The sequence below is a fragment of the Pseudophryne corroboree genome, chromosome 10, assembly GCF_028390025.1.
Source record: "Pseudophryne corroboree isolate aPseCor3 chromosome 10, aPseCor3.hap2, whole genome shotgun sequence".
Taxonomy (NCBI): domain Eukaryota; kingdom Metazoa; phylum Chordata; class Amphibia; order Anura; family Myobatrachidae; genus Pseudophryne; species Pseudophryne corroboree.
Window position 1 is genome coordinate 284,437,971 of NC_086453.1, and position 23,580 is coordinate 284,461,550.

Consider the following 23,580-nt stretch of genomic DNA (forward strand, 5'->3'; position numbering starts at 1 on the left):
CAGCACCGGGCTCTGCGCCTGGTGCAAAAAATACGGGGGACAAAGAGTAGGGGTCCCCCGTATTTTTTACACCAGCATCGGGCTCCACTAGCTGGACAGATAATGCCACAGCCGGGGGTCACTTTTATACAGCGCCCTGCGGCCGTGGCATTAAATATCCAACTAGTCACCCCTGGCCGGGTACCCTGGGGGAGTGGGGACCCCTTCAATCAAGGGGTCCCCCCCCAGCCACCCAAGGGCCAGGGGTGAAGCTCGATGCTGTCCCCCCCATCCAAGGGCTGCGGATGGGGGGCTGATAGCCTTGAGAAAATTGAAAGAATATTGTTTTTTCCAGTAGTACTACAAGTCCCAGCAAGCCTCCCCCGCAAGCTGATTCTTGGAGAACCACAAGTACCAGCATGCGGGAGAAAAACGGGCCCGCTGGTACCTGTACTTCTACTGGAAAAAAAATACCCAAATAAAAACAGGACACGCACACCTTGAAAGTACAACTTTATTACATACATGTCGACACACACACATACTTACCTATGTTGACACGACGTTCGGTCCACTTGTCCAAGTAGAATCCACGGTGTACCTGTGAATAAAATTATGCTCACCTCAATCCAGTGTCCGGATCTTTTAAAATAATCCTCGTACTTGGCAAAACAACAAAACGAACACCCGGACCAAACGGACTGAAAGGGGTCCCATGTTTACACATGGGACCCCTTTCCCCGAATGCAGAGACCCCCCCGTGACTGCTGTCACAGAAAGGTCTCTTAAGCCAATCAGGAAGCGCTACTTCGTGGCACTCTCCTGATTGGCTGGATGCGCGTCTGCTGGCAGACAGCGCATCGCACAGCTCCCTCCATTAATTTCAATGGTGGGAACTTTGCGGTCAGCGGTGGGGTTACCCGCGGTCAGCCGCTGACCGTGGGTGACCTCACCGCTGACCGCAAAGTTCCCACCATTGAATATAATGGAGAGGCTTTGCGATGCGCTGTCTGACAGCTCAGACGCGCATAGCCAATCAGCAGAGTGCCAGGACGTTGCGCTCGCTGATTGGCTGAAGAGACCTTTCTGTGACAGCAGTCATGGGGGGGTGTCTGCATTCGGGGAAAGGGGTCCCATGTGTAAACATGGGACCCCTTTCAGTCCGTTTGGTCCGGGTGTTCGTTTTTTTTTTTTTGCCAAGTACGTGGATTATAATCTGGACACTGGATCAGGTGAGTATAATTTTATTCACAGGTACACGTGGATTCTACTTGGACAAGTGGACAGAGGTCGGCGTGTGAACATAGGTAAGTATGTTTGTGTGTCGACATGTGTGAAATAAAGTTTTACTCTCACGGTGTGCGTGTCCTGTTTTTATTTGGGTATTTTTTTTCCAGTAGAACTACAGGTACCAGCAGGCCTGTTTTTCTCCCGCATGCTGGTACTTGTGGTTCTCCAAGTACCAGCTTGCGGGGGAGGCTTGCTGGGACTTGTAGTACTACTGGAAAAAACAATATTCTTTTAATTTTCTCAAGGCTATCAGCCCCCCATCCGCAGCCCTTGGATGGGGGGGGGGGGGCAGCCTCGGGCTTCACCCCTGGCCCTTGGATGGCTGGGGGGGGGGGGGACCCCCTTGATTGAAAGGGTCCCCACTCCCCCATTGTACCCCGGCCAGGGGTGACTAGTTGGATATTTAATGCCACGGCCGCAGGGCGCTGTATAAAAGTGACCCCCGGCTGTGGCATTATCTGTCCAGCTAGTGGAGCCCGATGCTGGTGTAAAAAATACGGGGGACCCCTACTCTTTTTGTCCCCCGTATTTTTTGCACCAGCACCAGGCGCAGAGCCCGGTGCTTGTTTTAAAAATACGGGGATCCCCTGTCATTTTCCCCCCTGGATTTTTAGAACCAGGACCGGCTCGAAGAGCCCGAGGCTGGTTATGCTTTGGAGGGGGGACCCCACGCAATTTTTTTTCGGGTTTTTACCATTCCATTTAAAAAATAATAATAAAAAAAAATATATATATTTTTAAAAATATATAAATAATACTTGTGCCTCCAAAATAGACAAACCAAGTACCTAATCCCTTCTAATATAAATAGATATGCTATGACCAATAAAAAAAAAAACACCAAAAAAAAAACATGTTTTTAAAATTTTTTATTAGATTCCGCCACCAAAGTGTGGCGGATTGAAAATGACGAATTTACTGTCTAAAAGCACTGTTGTCGAATTTCCAAACTTCAATTGAATATACTTTTGGCGAATTGCCGCATTTGTACCATTGCAGAAATGTCGAATTTGACAAATGTCGAATTTCAAAAAGTCAAATTTGAAAAGTCCGTTTTTTTGACGGAAAGTACTGAATTGCATTGTCTAATTTTTTGGGGGGGCGAAAATGTCCTGTTTTTCGACATTTTCGGGAATTCGACCGCAATTGCATATACCCCAATATCTATTGCCCAGGGATCCAACTGGGAGTGAACCCACTTGTGGCTGAAATTTCGGAGACGCGCCCCCCACCGGGCCTAGCTCCGCCTGTGGAGCCCCAGCGTTATGCAGTGGATTTAGTGGAAGCCGGGGAGGACTTCTGTTCCTGGGAACTAGCTGTGTTGTCCAGCTTCTTTCCTCTGCCCCTGCCCCTGGCAAGAAAGGACGCACCTTTGTGATCGAAAGGACTGCATTTGGTAATACGGTGCTTTCTTAGGCTGTGAGGAAACATATGGCAAAAAATTTTGACTTTCCAGCCGTAGCTGTGGAGACCAGGTCCGAGAGACCCTCCCCAAACAATTCCTCACCCTTGTAAGGTAAAACCTCCATATGCCTTTTTGAGTCGGCATCACCTGTCCATTGCCGAGTCCACAGGACCCTTCTGGCAGAAATCGACATAGCATTTATTATAGAACCTAGGAGGCTAATGTCTCTTTGAGCATCTCTCATATAAAGGACAGCGTCTTTAATATGCCCCAGGGTCATTAATATAGTATCCTTGTCTAAGGTATCAAGTTCCTCAGATAAGGTATCCGTCCATGCTGCTACAGCACTACACACCCAAGCCGACGCGATTGCCGGCCTCAGTAAGGTACCTGAATGTGTATAAATGGACTTCAGGGTACCCTCCTGTTTTCTATCCGCAGCATCTTTGAGGGTAGCCGTATCCTGTGACGGCAGGGCTACCTTCTTGGATAAGCGTGTCAAAGCTTTGTCCACCCTAGGGGAGGATTCCCAGCGTAACCTGTCCGTTGGCGGGAAAGGATACGCCAAAAGAATCCTTTTGGAAATCTGCAGTTTTTTTATCTGGAGATTCCCAAGCCTTTTCACATAACTCATTGAGCTCGTGTGAGGGGGGAAAAGTTACCTGCGGCTTCTTTTCCCCATACATATGAACCCTCCCGTCAGGGACTGGGGTTTCCTCTGTGATGTGCAACACATCCTTAATAGATATAATCATATAACGGATGGATTTAGCCAATCTTGGCTGTAACTTTGCATCATCGTAATCGACACTGGAGTCAGAATCCATGTCGGTATCCGTGTCAATAATTTGGGATAGTGGGCGCTTCTGCGACATAGGATCAGGCATGGGTTGGGACCCTGACTGTCCTGAGGCTTCAGCTTTTTTCAACCTTTTATGTAAGGAATTAACATTATCATTTAAAACCTTCCACATATCCATCCAATCAGGTGTCGGTGCCGTCGGCAGAGAAACCACATTCATTTGCTCCCGCTCTGCTTCCACATAGCCTTCCTCATCAGACATGTCGACACAAGCGTACCAACACACCACACACACAGGGAATGCCCTTTTTGAAGACAGTTCCCCCACAAGGCCCTTTGGTGAGACAGAGAGAGAGTATGCCAGCACACACCCCAGCGCTATATAACCCAGGAATAACACAGTAACTTAATGTTATCCCAGTAGCTGCTGTATATTGTTTTTAACGCCTAATTATGTGCCCCCCCTCTCCTTTTACCCTTTTCTACAGTGATCTGCAGGGGAGAGCCCCCCCCTGCGCCCTGCACCCTTACAGTGACCGGAGTATGTGAGGTGTGTGGGAGCAATGGCGCACAGCTGCAGTGCTGTGCGTTACCTCATGTGAAGAACGGAGTCTTCTGCCGCCGATTTCGAAGTCTTCTTGCTTCTCATACTCACCCGGCTTCTGACTTCCGGCTCTGCGAGGGGGACGGCGGCGCGGCTCTGGGATCGGACGACGAGGGTGAGATCCTGTGTACGATCCCTCTGGATCTAATGGTGTCCAGTAGCCTAAGAAGCAGGACCTAGCTTCAGAGAGTAGGGCTGCTTCTCTCCCCTCTGTCCCACGATGCAGGGAGTCTGTTGCCAGCAGAGCTCCCTGAAAATAAAAACCTAACAAAATACTTTCTTACAGCAAGCTCAGGAGAGCTTACTGAACAGCACCCAGCTCGTCCGGGCACAGATTCAAACTGAGGTCTGGAGGAGGGACATAGAGGGAGGAGCCAGAGCACACCAGAATCTAAATTCTTTCTTAAAGTGCCCATGTCTCCTGTAGAGCCCGTCTATTCCCCATGGTCCTTACGGAGTCCCCAGCATCCACTAGGACGTTAGAGAAAAGCCTATTGGGTGAATAAGTTAAGCCCACCCAAACCTTACCTGTCCCTGGATCATTTGTGTCACTTTTGAAAAACCAAAGTGTTTAATTACAGAGAGGTATCAGACTGGGCGAATGTGTGCTGGGAGCAGGAAGGAACAGCAACTTGGAGAACGTGTTCTGGGAGGGAGAGACACAGCAGACTGGGAGCAATACTGTACTCACAAGATGAAGCCTCAGTCACTCGGCAATCATTGGACCAGTGCTCAAGCTACTGTACAATTCTCCCTTTTGTGGTGTATTACAAGGGTAAAAAAAAAAAACTGAGTATCTTAGCTTTGCTGTTATTTCAGACTGTCTGGAACACACAGGGACAGTCTACTGCTTTCAGAGGAAACTCAAACTTCTTGTAGAATAAATTTCACACAAAAAGATTTTCTGCTTCTCCAATGGGTGTGCCACACAATTTAAGAGAAAGAAAAACTTTGCCAACTAATGCTCTTATACAGACGATTTGGTATAGAAGCAGAGCGGCATTTTTGCGTGATTGCTAATGGCAAAGGGCCTTGCGATAGTGTAGGTGGAACAGTGAAGCGGTTAGCATCCTGAGCAAGCCTGCACGTCCATATGATAATCAGATTATTACACCACAACAACTTTTTAATTGGGCAGAGGAAAACATTACAGGAATGTTACTATTTTTACTTTACGCTCAAAGGATTTCTTGTTTCTACATTGTGCGGCTGACCCATCGGAGAACTATAAAAATCTTTTTTGGTAATTTTCAAATTTATTCCACAAGAAGTTTGAGTTTGCTCTGGAAGCAGTAGACTGTCACTGTGTTGTGTTCCAGACAGTCTGAAATAACAGCATAGCTACGCTACTCCGTTTTTGGTTTTCCCTTGTAATATACCACAAATGTGACACAAATGGTCCAGGAACAGGTTAGGTTAGGTTTGGGTGGGCTTAACCGAGTAACCCATGGGCTTTCTTCACTATTTAAAGTCCACCTAAATCTAAAAGGCGGGCCCATTCAACACAACTGAAGTATCTTTCCACATGGAGTATCTTTTCACTTACTTTATGCGCCTGCACAGAAGTGGGAGCAGGGGCGGTCTGTAGAATTTCGTCGCAACACACACCTGAAGAGGAATGTGGAAAAAAATATTGTTTGTTGATTTTTAAATACAATTTTCATGACTCGCTCAAAAATGAAAGCTCTTATAGTATGTTCCATGATCCTAAAACATCATGATCCTAAAACAAAACATTGGGGATTATGAACAATTTTTGAGATTAAAAAAAAAGTGAAATATTGGCTTGAGAAAATCTAAAAATTTAGTTTTTGAAAATGTTTACATTTTTACGGAAACATGCTGCTGCGATATATATTATATGAAAGCCCATAAACGAGCTTTAAAATGAGACCTTGCCCAACTTTCTAGCATAATAAGGTGAACTGCAAGTGCAATTTAAAAAAACATTAATATCAAATTTTTTGTGGAAAAAATAGCAGCTTTAAAAAAGGTATATAATTTCAATAATGTTGAACATAGCCTAAAATTTGGGGGTTTTCTTTACACCCACAGCAGCATTTATTATACTAAATTTTATCACAATTTAAAATGGTCAGTCTGAAAACTGTGTTGAGTTGGTGTGAAATAACCCAGATGTATTACTGACCGCACACAGCGATATTGCCACGTGTGGCCCCAAAACCACATGACCCGATAATAATCCCACTGAAATTGATAGGAGCAGTATTTACATTGGGCTCTAATATGTTCTCTATTTCAATAGAATACTGCTTTCAATATAAGGGAGATGCAGACGGGGCCTCCAGTGCAACCTACTCTATTTGATCCTGGGTAACCCCATCCTAGTGTGACAATACTGTGTGGTGCTCTAGGGCAATTGTTACGCAGTTTGCATATGACCATGCAAATAATTGTTCATGTCACAGAACGAAGGTCACACACTCATGGCAGCAGAATGCCAACCTAAAGAGCAAGTATGCATGCCAGCAACGTTTTGGGGGTTATCAGCTATCTCAAACCCAAATGTATAGTTCTAGCTTAGTTTAGAGACGGGGAAACAGTTTCTCACACACCCTCAGCCCTATCACCCTTTATCTGGATGCAGTGATAACCCACACATCAGCCATGCACCACAAACCAGAAAAGTGTATGTAAGATATCCAACACAAAAAATTGGAGAACTCACCTTGAAGCTGAAGACAAATTTTCCACCCTTGTAAAAGCCCTTTAACAAAGCAAAGAAATACACGTTAGCGACATGCATACAGTCATATGAAGGTTCCATAGAGACTATGGCAGACTGGCGCAGGTGAAGTTAGGGATAGCTCAATCCTAATTCACAGGTACCAGTCTACATGTGCATGGCAGACTTAGTATGTGAGATGGGGACGTCGCAATGATGCGGAGTTCAGTAGCCAGCCAATATGTGCACCCACTGCCCTCAACATAAATGGCTACAAAAAGATAAGGCACCTGCAGTTCTATTGTTTAGGCTCCATAGCTCTTATGATGCGAGTTGATTTAGCCATATACCATTCACTGTTATTTGTCCCAGAATGCTACTTACAGTTAATTTGCCTATTTATCCTGACATCTGCCATACATGCTTAATGCCAGCAGCTCAGTATGTGATGAGCTGGAGGAAACAGATTAAACAGCAGACTATAGTACTGATGGCGAATGATAGCACTGTTCCTGCAGCTTTGGGGGTGACACCATGAGAGGGGATGTGACGTGCTTCTGCACTGATGCTACAATCTGTGGGATCTCACCGTCAGATACTTGTACAGTATAGCATAGAGACTGATGCCTCGCAGCGCTGCATTATAGTCATATAAGGTTTTATTCTAGAAATTTATCTGTACTGTGAGGACCCTACGGAACTGAAAGATGTATTAACAGAGTTTCTATGAAAAAAAAAGTTTTTAATATGAAATTTTACAAAAACTGCATTTTATCATATAAATAAATTCAGAATAAGATCCTGCTTGCTGTGTTACATATAGCAAGTGTTTTAAGTGAATATAATTAACCACTTAACTGACGATTTTTCCCCTTCAAAAGCATTAACATTGTTTTTTTAAATTAATTTTATTTAATAAAGTTGAAAAAGTTTTTTTGTTTTTTTCAAATATTCAAACATTATATTATGCACATCTGCAGAAAGGATCTCCTCGTCAAAAACGGGGGGACAGGGTGGGACGGTGCAGTTGCATGAAATCTGACCATGCCAGTTAAGTGGTGATTTGACTAACCACTCCCCAAAGGGGGTGGGACAGTAAAACGGCGTATAAGAAGTATTTGTGGTCAATCTGGAATATCACCCTGAGGAAAACAGTTGGCTTTCGAAACGGGGATGAGGTGGTAGACCTGACCAATGCGGCATGGGATACAGGAACCTACAGAGACTGATACTGGGTTGGAGAAGGTGTACAGAACAGACTTCCACTTGCCAACAGATAAGCTCTGGCACGTTTTATTTGGTATACTGAATGTATTTGATCTATTTTAACCATTTTTTCTTCAATAAAACTTGCTACACTATATTAGCTCTCTGCATTATTATGAGGTCCCTCCATATGGAATAGAGATATCCAGCAAGGAGGAACCTGGGATTGCAATCACCGACTGGCCACAAATAACCTTTAATGGACAATTAAAGTTACATACGTACTTTACTCCATTACAAGATATTCTTCAGTGTAGTAGAGTATATCTGCTAGTGAGCCTGGTATACTTGTGCTATGTTTACTGATTAATATACCTGATCATAGAAAATGGAATACACAATGTAGCCTATTAAGGACCGCTCACAGACCGTAACCACCTCTAGCTGCTCTGCATCCAGTACTATTGGCTGCACGCTACATTGCGGCCAACTAATTGCTTGTGATCAGTCATTATTTATAGAATATCTGCATACACCAGGAATCACACCTGTTGCTCAGCCACCGCAATAATCAGAAGACGTGATTTTGTAAGTAAATAAAAAGTCAGTAACCGGCCAACTCTCCTTAATGGAGGGATTAGGAGATGTTTTAGCTCATACATCTTTGTAATATTTTGAAATGGAGAACTTTATAAGTTAGATATTAGACAGACAGGGCTTATACACAGCGCTGTCACACACTGGCGGCAGAATGACAATTTGCCAAATTAGCGGTTAGATGTAAAAACTGTCTTAGTTCTTACGGCTTTAGGTCTAGCTGTATTAAGCAGTATTCTATTATTCCAGTATTGTTGTGAAATCTTTGTTATCAGTTAGTGATTTGTTTGGTCATTCGTTGTTACAGCAGCTATACAAGTGTTATGTGTGTGTACAATGTCATATATAAGGTGCAGTGCTGAACAAGCATATAAAGTATTTGCCTGTCTGATGCGGAGGACAGTGGGCACAATGACAGTTTGACTCAGACTATCAATGGCCCCCAGAGCTGGCAGAGGGGCACACAGGAGTGTGGAACAGGATGCTAGTGACAGCAATGGAGTGCCAAGTATTAGCAGTGGGGTAGGTAACTAAAGAATGCCCAAAACAGGTCTCACAGTAATGTACAAGAGAAAATGCTTTACTGATAATATAGAATGCTTATAATAAGGAAGGGAGTCCAGACTACTGGCCAAGTCATTGGGCAATATTCAATTATTTTCACCCCTTTCCACACATGTTCTGTTTCTGCTAATGGGCATGGTATAATAATTTCAGCTTGCTTCCCCCAGAGTAGCGAGGGCGTCCAACCTTTTACGCAGCTAAACCTAATTACTATGGGTGCGATATGTGCGATAACGGGGGACACTTTATAAAGGAGATTGGGCGTGATATATCATTTGAATACCACCCATTGGGTCGATATGAACAAAATGTCGACACATATGGACGACATTTTTTGTTTGTTTTCTTTTTTTCCCTTTTCCTTCCATGTCACAAATCATAACCTTTAGCAACTTTAAGGCGAGCGGTTGCGTTTTAACAATTGGTGATCCCCGATGCCAAAGCTATTCACACTAACCCCAAAAATGCAAAAAAACAAGCAGGATTTTGGTACTTACCGGTAAATCCATTTCTCCGATTTCACAGGGGACACTGGAAGGTCATTACTGTGGGGTATAGATGGTGGACAAGTTGAGCCGGCACTTAAAATTTTTTGAATAGTGACTGTCTCCTCCCCTCTACAGACCAGTTTCGAAAACTGAGCCCGAGAGGAGACGGCTCAATACAACACGAAAGAGGAGGAGGAGAAAGAACGAGAACAGTATAATAATATATATATATATATATATATATATATATATATAAAATAAAACACACATTTACATATATAACACACATATTTACATATACATACATACACACACACATAAATATTAAACAAAAACAAGAACAATTGTCATCTGTCAACATTAATGTAAAATAACTGAAGAAAATTCTCCCACACTGGAGAAACTAAGCCCAAAGACGCCCATTGTCCCCTGTGGAATTGGAGAAATGGATTTACTGGTAAGTACCAAAATCCCATTTTCTCCTTCATCCACTAGGGGAAACTGGAAGGTCATTACTGTGGGGAGATACCAGAGCTCCCATTACGGGCGGGAAAGCGCTGAGAGTCCTGTAAAACCGCTCTGCCAAACTGAGCAGCCGAAGCCGCAAAAGTATCTAACTTGTAGAACTTGATCAACATATGTTTCCCCGACCAAGTTGTCGCTCTACACAACTGCATCAAGGAAACTTCTTTAGTAATCGCCCAGGAAGAACCCACTGACCTAGTGGAATGGGCGGAGACCGAAGTAGGCAGAGGTAGCGATACTGCTAGATACGCCTGTCGAATAGTAAATCTGATCCAACATGCTAATGTCTGTTTTGAAGCCGGCCATCCAGACTTGGCAGCATCATAGAGCACAAAAAGAGCATCCGTCTTGCGCAAAGTAGCGGTTCTCTCTGCATAAATCCGCAGGGCCCGAACATCGTCCAGGGATATTGAAGAGGGGGAGTCGCCTGAGAGTACTGGAACCACAATAGGCTGATTAATATGAAAGGCTGAAACAACCTTAGGTAAAAAAAGATCTGTGAGTGCCAAGTTCTGCTCTGTCCTCATGGAAGATCAAATACGGAGGACGGCACGAGAGAGTTCCCAACTCAGAGACCCTCCGAGCCGAGGCCAGTGCCAACAGTACCACCACCATGTAAGGAATTTGAGCTCCACCAATTCCAGAGGCTCAAATAGGGATGATTGCAAAAATTAAAGAACCGTATCCAGATCCCAGGAAGCTGTGAGAGGAACGAATGGAGGCTTAAGGCGGATAACCCCCTGAAGAAAAGTCTGTACCGCAGGCAGTAAGGCCAAATTTCTTTGGAAAAAAAATTGACAGGGCGGAAATTTTAACCTTTAGCGACCCTAGGCTCAAACCCGCCGAGAAGCCAGCCTGGAGGAAAATGAGAAGTCTGGCCAACCTAAAGGAAGTAGGCTAGAAATGACGCTGTTCACACCATGAGATGTATGACTTCCAAATGCGGTAATAGTGTCTAGAAAAGACCTCCTTTCTAGCACTCATCATAGTAGGAATCATTGGTGTTGGGATGCCATTGTGTCTTAAAAGTTCCCTCTCAACAACTACGCCATCAAACATAGCCATTGTAGGTCTGGATAAACAAAACGATCTTGTGACAGCAAATCCCGTCTCAGGAGGTAGCGGCCACGGGTCGTCTATGAGTAACTGAAGATCGCTGTACCAACGAGGCCAGTCTGGAGCCACGAGTAGAACGGACGGTTTCCAGTTTGATTCTCTTGAGAAGATGTGGCAATAGGGGAAACGGCAGAAACAGGTACACAAATTGGAATGTCCTAAGGATCGTCAATGCGTTGACCGCCTCCGGCCTTTGGTGCGAGAGTAATACCGAGGAAGTTTGTGGTTCCTTCTGGACGCCATGAGATCGATCTGCGGGAGTCCCCATCGACGAACCAGTTGCTGAAAAACCTGCGGATTTAGTTCCCATTCGCCTGGATGCATATCCTGACGACTTAGGTAATCGGCCTCCCAGTTCTCCACTCCTGGTATGAACACCGCCGATATTGCTACTGCATACCTCTCGGCCCATAACAGGATCTTGGGGACCTCCTCCATAGCGGCTCTGCTGCGGGTTCCCCCTTGGCGATTTATGTATACCACAGCTGTGGCATTGTCTGACTGCACGCATATTGCTCGTTCTTGTAGGAGATGACTGGCCAACAGGAGAGCGTTGTAGACAGCTCGAAGTTCCAGAATATTGATAGATAGAGTCTGTTCTTGGAAAGTCCAAAGACCCTGGAATTGGCAATCTAGAGTTACCGCTCCCCAGCCACGGAGGCTGGCATCCGTCGTGAGAAGGACCCAATCCAGGAGAGCAAAGTACCTGTCCTTTGACAGATTCACTGTCTTCAGCCACCAAAGCAATGACAGACGAGTTCTGGGGCTTGGCTGAACCTTCTGATGCGTAAAAAGATGCGAACCAGACCATTTGGAAAGGAGATCTAGTTGAAATGGTCTGGAGTGGAACCTCCCGTACTGTACCGCTTCGAACGCTGCTACCATCTTCCCCAGAAGACGAATGCAAAGATGAAATCGAAACTCTGCGATGTTGTAAGACCAACCGAACTAACTCTTGAATGGATTGAATCTTGTCCTGAGTGAGAAATATCTTCTGAAGTACAGTGTCCATGATCATCCCTAGGAATTGAAGCCGCTGTGTCGGTTGTAACTGAGACTTTTGGATATTTATGATCTAGCCATGTCTCCTGAGAAAATCTTGTGCTGTTCTCATATCGTCGACTAACTTCTCCGACGACTGGGCCTTTAGGAGAAGATCGTCTAAGTAGGGGACAATGTTGACCCCCTGTGATCGTAATCGCGCCATCATTACTGCCATTACCTTTGTGAAAATTCGAGGTGCTGAAAAGAGACCGAAAGGTAAGGCTTGGAATTGAAAATGTAAATCCTTTACCGTAAAACGGAGAAAACTCTGATGGGGCGGCCAAATCGGGATATGGGAGGTAGGCATCTCTGATGTCTATTGACACCATAAAGTCCCCTGCTTCTAGACCATTTATGACTGACCGCAGAGACTCCATCTTGAATTTGACTATTCTCAAAAAAGGATTGAGACTCTTTAAATTCAGAATGGGTCTTACCGAGCCGTACGGCTTCGGCACCACAAACAAACTGGAATAAAATCCCTGTTTCTGCTGGTGTAAAGTTACAGGAACGATGACACCCTTCTCCAGGAGATTCATTATCGCCAAGAGAAGAGAATCCAGACGCTCCTGTGAAACTAGTAAACCTGTTGTAAAATATCTTGGAGGAGGATGTAACTGAAACTCGAGTCTGTATCCCTGAGTAATAATGTCTCTTACCAGGCATCTGTGCAGGTTTCCGACCAAATCTGTACAAAACTTAGTAACCAAGCTCCCACCCTGGGATCCCCCAAGAGGGAGTGGAGCCCGTCATGCGGCGGGCTTAGTGGCTGGTTTAGGGTCCGTCTGTAAGGCAGCTGTAGCTGTGGCTCGACCAGGTGGTATTCATGTGACCGGCGGTCAGGAGACCGACAGTCACATGACCTCCTCCAGCATCCCGACCCCTCACTATCCCGATGGTCGGCATGCCGACCAACAGGGACTATTTCCACTCGTGGGTGTCCACGACACCAATAGAGTGGGAATAGAACCCGTGGCGACCGCAGGTCGACACAGAGCCCGCAAGGGGCTTGCTGCACTCGCCCCTCCCCGCCGGAAGCCAGGCGTCGGTATGCTGCCCGCCGGTCAGCCATACTAAACCCGGCTTGACCACGTCCTCTGAAAGATGTGGCTCCACCTCTAGCACGTCCTCTGAACTTTGACAAAGGCCGAAAGGACCGAAAAGACGGTCCAGAGTAAGTCTTTCTGGGAGGAGGAGCTGCAGAAGGAAGTTATGTTGACTTACCACACGTGGCCTTAGAGATTAGAGTATCCAGTTCCTGACCAAACAGGAACTCACCATTATACGGTATTGCTTCTACAGCCTTCTTGGAATCCAAATCCGCTTGCCATTGCTTAAGCCAGAGCGCACGGCGAGCTGAAATAGACAAGACAGATATCCTGGATCTGATGGTTCCGGTATCCTTGGATGCTTCCCCCAAATATACCGCCGACTCCCTGATATGTTCTGCCAGTGTAATCAATTGATCTGTAGGGAGACCAGATTGTAAACCTGTTACCAATTTTTCTGCCCAGGCTGCTATTGCCTTGTTAACCCACATACCAACCAGAGTAGGACAAATAAGTATCCCTGCTGCTGTGTAAACAGACTTTAAGGTAATTTTCTAACCTGCGGTCTGCTTGCTGCTTTAACGAGGCAGCGCTAGCCACCGGTATGACAGTCTTCTTTGACAATCTAGATAGAGAGGGATCTACCAGTGGAGGGTTCTCCCACTTAGCTCTATTTTCCTCTGGAAAACGATACGACAGTAACAGTCTACTTGTAACTTGGAATTTCCTATCAGGGTGCTTCCATGCTAGTGAAAAATTATCATCTATTTCCGTGGAAATAGGAAAGGAGGTCGCACTCTTTTTGTTTTTTTTTTAACAAAAAAACAAAAAGCAGGCTGTGAAGGAGTTGGATCAGACTCTAATTTGTAACACCTGGCGCACTGCCAGTATGAGAGCATCGAAGCCCTGTGATTCAATATCTGCATCATCCTGAATTTCCTCTGTATCCGAGTCCCGAGGAGCCTCATCCTCCTCTAACGGAGGGATATCTTCCATGTCTGAGTCGTCAGACTGCAAAACCGCTGGTAACGGTCTCTTTTTGGAGAATGCCTCTGTAGAAACAGAGGTGGGGGATTTAGATGCCCCCATAGACTTACGTAACTCCTCTACTGACCTGGCTAGACAGTGCGCCCACTCTGGTTCAGATAGAGAAGTCTGAGCTCTGGATTCTTCTCTATCTTTACGGGAAGCTGCCAGCTCCGCCGACAGATCTGTCATGACTAAAGACAATTGAACCAGCCATGGTGGAGTGAGATCCTGCATAGTTGCAGGTGCTGGGAAAGTTACTTCACAGTTATCACAAGATAAAGAACCCTCAATTCTGTTGAGTGAACTTTGCAGAGCACTTCTTACAAGCATATAGCTTCTGAGAAGCCTTGGAAGAAGTGCCTCTGCCAGTAATAAAAATGAAGAAAAAAACAACAACAAAAAACACAGATACAGTAGTGAACTGTTAGAAACAGAGAGAAGACAATAGAGATGGTGACGATAGGTGAGAGACCAGTCACAGCCGCCCTAACTGACAGTTACACTTCGTGTAACTCATAGGCGTTCCTTATACAGTTTTACTATATAATAGTGACTTTAACTACTCTCCACTCTATACTGGTATCGACGATACCCGACCACCGCGCTGAGCCTTCCGGTTCTGCAGCGTCTTTCCTCTGTGTGAACGCTGCCCCAGCGTCCAAGAACCACTTGTACCGTGTTCTGAAATGGTGCCGAGCTACGGGAAGAAGACGCCTTCTGAGCACTGCGCCTTGGAGCGTAGCTCTGTCCCCACCTCCGGCGCCCTGCTAGGCGGGAAATTCAAAGATGCTTCCTAGCAGTTAGCGCTGAAGTACTGGCGCTGTACAGAGCGGCTCCGGTACTCAGCGCGTAGACAGAGTGCCCTGCCATAAGAAGACGCGGCTTTCTGAGCACGGCGCTCCGGAGCTTAGCTCTGCCCCCGCCTCCGGCGCCCTGCTAGGCGGGAAATACGCTCCAATCGGTGAGCGCTGAAGTACCGCCACTGTACAGAGCGGCTCCGGTACTCAGCGCTGGAGCAGAGTGCCCTGTAGGAAGTGATCCAGAGACTCTGCTAGTCAGAGCTCTGTTTATACTCACCACTGCCTTGCTGAATCGGCTGGGCACTAGGCTGTGGGGACCCTAGCATACCTGCATGCAGTGTCTGTACGAGATCCTCCAGGACTGAGGTCCTTGTAGCTGGGACAATGGCTGCAGTTTAAAGAAACTGTGCCAAAGTCCCACGGTGCAGGCAGACAGGGGCAGTAGGCTGCCTGCCTGTCTGTCCTCATCTGGAAGAGAGAGAAATCTCTGGAGAAGCCCAGAGAGAGTACCGGCTCCCTCGGGCACATTTTTGAAACTGGTCTGTAAGGTGGGCATTGAGGGGAGGAGCCAGTCACTATTCAAAGAATTTAAAGTGCCGGCTCCACTTGTCCACCATCTATAACCCACAGTAATGATCTTCCAGTGTCCCTTATGCTGCTTTCACATCGCAAACCCTGCTTTTGAAACGGTTCTTAAAACGGGTCTGAGCAGTTAAACCCCCTTCACATCGCATGTTGTAACTGGTATATTACCGTTTCATTACCGTTTTGGTACCTTTGACACTGAACCAGTTTCTCCCATAGAAAACAGTGGTTGTCATTTTAAATGTACTTTTCTGGCCCACACATTATTAATAATTTGACTAGTCGTATGATGGAACCCAGCAGCTTCAAGCATCTTTACCATGTTTTTGTAGATTACTGCATCCTTCACTGTCCCAGTGATTTGTCTACATATTTCTTCATCCCCTTTCATCCTAAACAGCTCCCTAACCTTCTCATCACTCCAATTTGCCATTTTAAACTGTATGCTGTATAATAAAACGCTCCCTTCACTCTCATGTGTTTCCTCCAGTTTATTTCCTGCTTCTGCCTAGTGACATCACGCATGGAGACAGCCTATCACCTTCTGTGGTTTGGAAATGCCGTTTCTGAGCCTTTCACATTGCACAATGAAACGGGTCTGAACCGTGTAGGACCCTGCTTTTTAACCGTTATAAAATACCAGTAATCTGTAACCAGTAAATTCAAAGTGACCCTTTCACACCGCAGCTAGAACCGTTTTGGAATGCATAAAAAACGGCAATTTACCGGGTAATAGCTGCGGTGTGAAAATAAGAATTTACTTACCGATAATTCTATTTCTCGGAGTCCGTAGTGGATGCTGGGGTTCCTGAAAGGACCATGGGGAATAGCGGCTCCGCAGGAGACAGGGCACAAAAGTAAAGCTTTCCGATCAGGTGGTGTGCACTGGCTCCTCCCCCTATGACCCTCCTCCAAGCCAGTTAGATACTGTGCCCGGACGAGCGTACACAATAAGGGAGGAATTTTGAATCCCGGGTAAGACTCATACCAGCCACACCAATCACACCGTACAACTTGTGATCTAAACCCAGTTAACAGTATGATAACAGCGGAGCCTCTGAAAAGATGGCTCACAACAATAATAACCCGATTTTTGTAACTATGTACAAGTATTGCAGATAATCCGCACTTGGGATGGGCGCCCAGCATCCACTACGGACTCCGAGAAATAGAATTATCGGTAAGTAAATTCTTATTTTCTCTATCGTCCTAGTGGATGCTGGGGTTCCTGAAAGGACCATGGGGATTATACCAAAGCTCCCAAACGGGCGGGAGAGTGCGGATGACTCTGCAGCACCGAATGAGAGAACTCCAGGTCCTCCTTAGCCAGGGTATCAAATTTGTAGAATTTAGCAAACGTGTTTGCCCCTGACCAAGTAGCTGCTCGGCAAAGTTGTAAAGCCGAGACCCCTCGGGCAGCCGCCCAAGATGAGCCCACCTTCCTTGTGGAATGGGCATTTACATATTTTGGCTGTGGCAGGCCTGCCACAGAATGTGCAAGCTGAATTGTATTACACATCCAACTAGCAATAGTCTGCTTAGAAGCAAGAGCACCCAGTTTGTTGGGTGCATACAGGATAACAGCAAGTCAGTTTTCCTGACTCCAGCCGTCCTGGAACATATTTTCAGGGCCCTGACAACATCTAGCAACTTGGAGTCCTCCAAGTCCCTAGTAGGTGCAAGGCACCACAATAAGCTGGTTCAGGTGAAACACTGACACCACCTTAGGGAGAGAACTGGGGACGAGTCCGCAGCTCAGCCCTGTCCGAATGGACAAACAGATATGGGCTTTTTTTGAGAAAAAAACCACCAATTTGACACTCGCCTGGTCCAGGCCAGGGCCAAGAGCATGGTCACTTTTCATGTGAGATGCTTCAAATCCACAGATTTGACTGGTTGTAAACCAATGTGATTTGAGGAATCCCAGAACTACGTTGAGATCCCACAGTGCCACTGGAGGCACAAAAGGGGTTTGTATATGCAATACTCCCTTGACAAACTTCTGGACTTCAGGAACTGAAGCCAATTCTTTCTGGAAGAAAATCGACAGGGCCGAAATTTGAACCTTAATGGACCCCAATTTTAGGCCCATAGACACTCCTGTTTGCAGGAAATGCAGGAAACGACCGAGTTGAAATTTCTTTGTGGGGCCTTCCTGGCCTCACACCACTCAACATATTTTCGCCACATGTGGTGATAATGTTGTGCGGTCACCTCCTTTCTGGCTTTGACCAGGGTAGGAATGACCTCTTCCGGAATGCCTTTTTCCCTTAGGATCCGGCTTTCCACCGCCATGCCGACAAACGCAGCTGCGGTAAGTCTTGGAACAGACATGGTACTTGCTGAAGCAAGTCCCTTCTTAGCGGCAGAGGCCATAAGACCTCTGTAAGCATCTCTTGAAGTTCCGGGTACCAAGTCCTTCTTGGCCAATCCGGAGCCATGAGTATAGTTCTTACTCCTCTACGTCTTATAATTCTCAGCACCTTAGGTATGAGAAGCAGAGGAGGGAACACATACACCGACTGGTACACCCACGGTGTTACCAGAACGTCCACAGCTATTGCCTGAGGGTCTCTTGACCTGGCGCAATACCTGTCCCGTTTTTTGTTCAGACGGGACGCCATCATGTCCACCTTTGGTATTTCCCAACGGTTTACAATCATGCGGAAAAAACTTCCCGATGAAGTTTCCACTCTCCCGGGTGGAGGCCGTGCCTGCTGAGGAAGTCTGCTTCCCAGTTTCCATTCCCGGGATGAAACACTGCTGACAGTGCTATCACATGATTTTCCGCCCAGCGAAAAGTCCTTGCAGTTTTTGCCATTGCCCTCCTGCTTCTTGTGTCGCCCTGTCTGTTTACGTGGGCGACTGCCGTGATGTTTTTCCCACTGGATCAATACCGGCTGACATTGAAGCAGAGGTCTTGCTAAGCTTAGAGCATTATAAATTTACCCTTAGCTCCAGTATATTTATGTGGAGAAAAGTCTCCAGACTTGATCACACTCCCTGGAAATTTTTTCCTTGTGTGACTGCTCCCCAGCCTCTCGGGTTGGGCTCCGTGGTCACCAGCATCCAATCCTGAATGCCGAATCTGCGGCCCTCTAGAAGATGAGCACTCTATAACCACCACAGGAGAGACACCCTTGTCCTTGGATATAGGGTTATCCGCTGATGCATCTGAAGATGCGATCCGGACCATTTGTCCAGCAGATCCCACTGAAAAGTTCTTGCGTGAAATCTGCCGAATGGAATTGCTTCGTAGGAAGCCACCATTTTTACCAGGACCCTTGTGCAATGATGCACTGTTTTTAGGAGGTTCCTGACTAGCTCGGATAACTCCCTGGCTTTCTCTTCGGGAGAAACACCTTTTTCTGGACTGTGTCCAGAATCATCCCTAGGCACAGCAGACGTGTCGTCGGGATCTGCTGCGATTTTGGAATATTTAGAATCCACCCGTGCTGTTGTAGCAGTATCCTAGATAGTGCTACTCCGACCTCCAACTGTTCCCTGGACTATGCCCTTATCAGGAGATCGTCCAAGTAAGGGATAATTAAGACGCCTTTTCTTCGAAGAAGAATCATCATTTCGGCCATTACCTTGGTAAAGACCCGGGGTGCCGTGGACAATCCAAACGGCAGCGTCTGAAACTGATAGTGACAGTTCTGCACCACGAACCTGAGGTACCCTTAGTGAGAAGGGCAAATTTGGGACATAGAGGTAAGCATCCCTGATGTCCCGGGACACTATATAGTCCCCTTCTTCCTGGTTCGTTATCACTGCTCTGAGTGACTCCATCTTGATTTGAACCTTTGTAAGTGTTCAAAAAAATTTTTTAGAATAAGTCTCACCTAGCCTTCTGGCTTCAGTACCACAATATAGTGTGGAATAATACCCCTTTTCTTGTAGTAGGAGGGGTAATTTAATTATCACCTGCTGGGAATACAGCTTGTGAATTTTTTCCCATACTGCCTCCTTGTTGGAGGGAGACCTTGGTAAAGCAGACTTCAGGAGCCTGCGAAGGGGAAACGTCTCGACATTCCAATCCGTACCCCTGGGATACTACTTGTAGGATCCAGGGGTCCTGTACGGTCTCAGCGCCATGCTGAGAACTTGTCAGAAGCGGTGGAACGCTTCTGTTCCTGGGAATGGGCTGCCTGCTGCAGTCTTCTACCCTTTCCTCTATCCCTGGGCAGATATGATCTTATAGGGACGAAAGGACTGAGGCTGAAAAGACGGTGTCTTTTTCTGCAGAGATGTGACTTAGGGTAAAAACGGTGGATTTTCCAGCAGTTGCCGTGGCCACCAGGTCCGATGGACCGACCCCAAATAACTCCTCTTCCTTTATACGGCAATACACCTTTGTGCCGTTTGGAATCTGCATCACCTGACCACTGTCGTGTCCATAACATCTTCTGGCAGTTATGGACATCGCATTTACTCTTGATGCCAGAGTGCAAATATCCCTCTGTGCATCTCGCATATATAGAAATGCATCCTTTAAATGCTCTATAGTCAATAAAATACTGTCCCTGTCAAGGGTATCAATATTTTTAGTCAGGGAATCCGACCAAGCCACCCCAGCTCTGCACATCCAGGCTGAGGCGATCGCTGGTCGCAGTATAACACCAGTATGTGTGTATATACTTTTTATGATATTTTCCAGCCTCCTGTCAGCTGGTCCTTGAGGACGGCCCTATCTATAGACGGTACCGCCACTTGTTTTGATAAGCGTGTGAGCGCCTTATCCACCCTAAGGGGTGTTTCCCAACGCGCCCTAACTTCTGGCGGGAAAGGGTATACCGCCCATAATTTTCTATCGGGGGGAACCCACGCATCATCACACACTTTATTTAATTTATCTGATTCAGGAAAAACTATGGTAGTTTTTTCACATCCCACATAATACCCTCTTTTGTGGTACTTGTAGTATCAGAAATATGTAACACCTCCTTCATTGCCTTTAACGTGTGGCCCTAATAAGGAATACGTTTGTTTATTCACCGTCGACACTGGATTCAGTGTCCCTGTCTGTGTCGACCGACTAAAGTAAACGGGCGTTTTAAAACCCCTGACGGTGTTTTTGAGACGTCTGGACCGGTACTAATTGTTTGTCGGCCGTCTCATGTCGTCAACCGACCTTGCAGCGTGTTGACATTATCACGTAATTCCCTAAATAAGCCATCCATTCCGGTGTCGACTCCCTAGAGAGTGACATCACCATTACAGGCAATTGCTCCGCCTCCTTACCAACATCGTCCTCCTACATGTCGACACACACGTACCGACACACAGCACACACACAGGGAATGCTCTGATAGAGGACAGGACCCACTAGCCCTTTGGAGAGACAGAGGGAGAGTTTGCCAGCACACACCAAAAACGCTATAATTATATAGGGACAACCTTATATAAGTGTTTTCCCTTATAGCATCTTTTTTATATATTTCTAACGCCAAATTAGTGCCCCCCCTCTCTGTTTTAACCCTGTTTCTGTAGTGCAGTGCAGGGGAGAGCCTGGGAGCCTTCCCTCCAGCCTTTCTGTGAGGGAAAATGGCGCTGTGTGCTGAGGAGATAGGCCCCGCCCCTTTTTCGGCGGCCTCGTCTCCCGCTCTTAACGGATTCTGGCAGGGGTTAAATATCTCCATATAGCCTCCGGAGGCTATATGTGAGGTATTTTTAGCCAAAATAGGTATTCATTTGCCTCCCAGGGCGCCCCCCTCCCAGCGCCCTGCACCCTCAGTGACTGCCATGTGAAGTGTGCTGAGAGGAAAATGGCGCACAGCTGCAGTGCTGTGCGCTACCTTTAGAAGACTGAGGAGTCTTCTGCCGCCGATTCTGGACCTCTTCTTACTTCAGCATCTGCAAGGGGGCCGGCGGCAAGGCTCCGGTGACCATCCAGGCTGTACCTGTGATCGTCCCTCTGGAGCTGATGTCCAGTAGCCAAGAAGCCAATCCATCCTGCACGCAGGTGAGTTCACTTCTTCTCCCCTAAGTCCCTCGTTGCAGTGATCCTGTTGCCAGCAGGACTCACTGTAAAATAAAAAACCTAAGCTAAACTTTTCTAAGCAGCTCTTTAGGAGAGCCACCTAGATTGCACCCTTCTCGGCCGGGCACAAAAATCTAACTGGCTTGGAGGAGGGTCATAGGGGGAGGAGCCAGTGCACACCACCTGATCGGAAAGCTTTACTTTTGTGCCCTGTCTCCTGCGGAGCCGCTATTCCCCATGGTCCTTTCAGGAACCCCAGCATCCACTAGGACGATAGAGAAAGGGGTATTAGTGGATGAAGGAGAAAAAACATTTATGTAGACATTTCATCCATGTAACTCTAGTGCCTGTGGATCATATGGGGTTGACGCAATACATGTAGATCTTCTATAACACACCCTTATGGAGGTGGCCCCTCCACTACCCACTTCATAAACTGCCAGAGACAGGATGACAAATTGTTACTTTTCCTGGTTGAGAATTACACACTTGATATTACTCTATACAGCCCATGTCCATGTAATCAGCTGCAATGGTCAGAATTCAATTTCTTTCGTATTTTAATAAAGTCCATCACAAAGTAACTGAAGACATGGCCACCTGTATAATTCTCATTGGTCACTGCCCAGTTGATGAGTCCCTCACACATTTCATAGGCAGCGTAGATATAACACATAGTAACCTGGATAAGTGTCTAGTACAGGGGGCCCTTTGTGGTCATTTACATGGGGGCCAACAGAAAAACATCCCAGGGACTCACTTCCCCATTACTAAAACATGGCTACCACCTACACAAGGGTTACACCTCTACAGATAGGTGTTACTGTTTCTGGGCCAATCATGTGTACAGGCAGGAAAGCACACGTTTTTTACACAGATAATCGAAATTTATGGAGAATCTAAATTACTGTATAATATGTGCTGCAAAAATAAAAGTACCTATTTATCCCCTATGGCCCCCCATCTCCCTGATCAAGTACCAAAGGTATCTGAGTAAACTAACTTTAGATCAACTGTCCCACTGAGAAATACACTTAAAAGTTGATGATGAAGGGAATATACCTGCGGGTCATGGCTCTGTTACATCATAGTAATTTCTGGAAGTAGTTTGTTGGAAATTATCTAATGTGTCAACAACGTTAACTATGGATATTATTGACTATTTTCTATTTATCATTTCATGAAAACAGCCCTTTCATCTACTGTCCTGGCTTCTGTCCAGTATCTCAGGCACACACTACCAGCGCCACAATGCCCACATGCAAGACTATTGAGGACCCTGCAAATGGGCACAACCCCTTCCCAATGGAGAAAGATATAATGTGACCGGAAACTGCACCATGGGACCATGAGGTGAAGAAGGGGCAGTGGCCATTATTCCTTCTCCTGCTCAATCAACTACAGAACTCTCCCCAATGAGAAGGTGGCATCAGTGGCATAATAATCCTGAGACCCCAGCCTAGCGGTTCACAGCAGCTTCTAGTGAGCCAATAAGTGGAACTCTCATGATGGATCATTCATGGTTCATCCTACAAAATGGCTGCCGCCATGGTAAGTTACAAATGCACTGTAAGCATTTCTTTCTGCCACCACAATAAAATGAAAAAAAAAAAAAAAAAACCTGTAGTTAGTGAAATATTTTGCCTTGACATTCTGATTACCCATCACTTCCAGGTGACTGCAGGGAAAATGTTTTGGGATCTCTCTCCAAGCAAGAAGGAAAAAAAATAAAAATAAAAATTGTAGGCCTGTGCCGAGCATCGGATCCCGTACTCTACGAAGATTGGGATGGGGGAGGGGGAGGTACGACACAGAATTTTTTTACTTA

General features: G+C 46.2%; 1 protein-coding gene across 1 annotated transcript in view; it reads right to left on the reverse strand.

The window, feature by feature from the left end:
- Window positions 1-23,580, reverse strand: part of UBE2M (ubiquitin conjugating enzyme E2 M) — a 52,179-nt gene that overhangs the window by 13,923 nt on the left and 14,676 nt on the right. Inside the window, exon 3 of the mRNA XM_063943324.1 lies at window positions 6,770-6,808. Coding sequence (XP_063799394.1) covers window positions 6,770-6,808 — 39 coding nt within the window. The remainder of the gene's footprint in view (window positions 1-6,769; window positions 6,809-23,580) is intronic.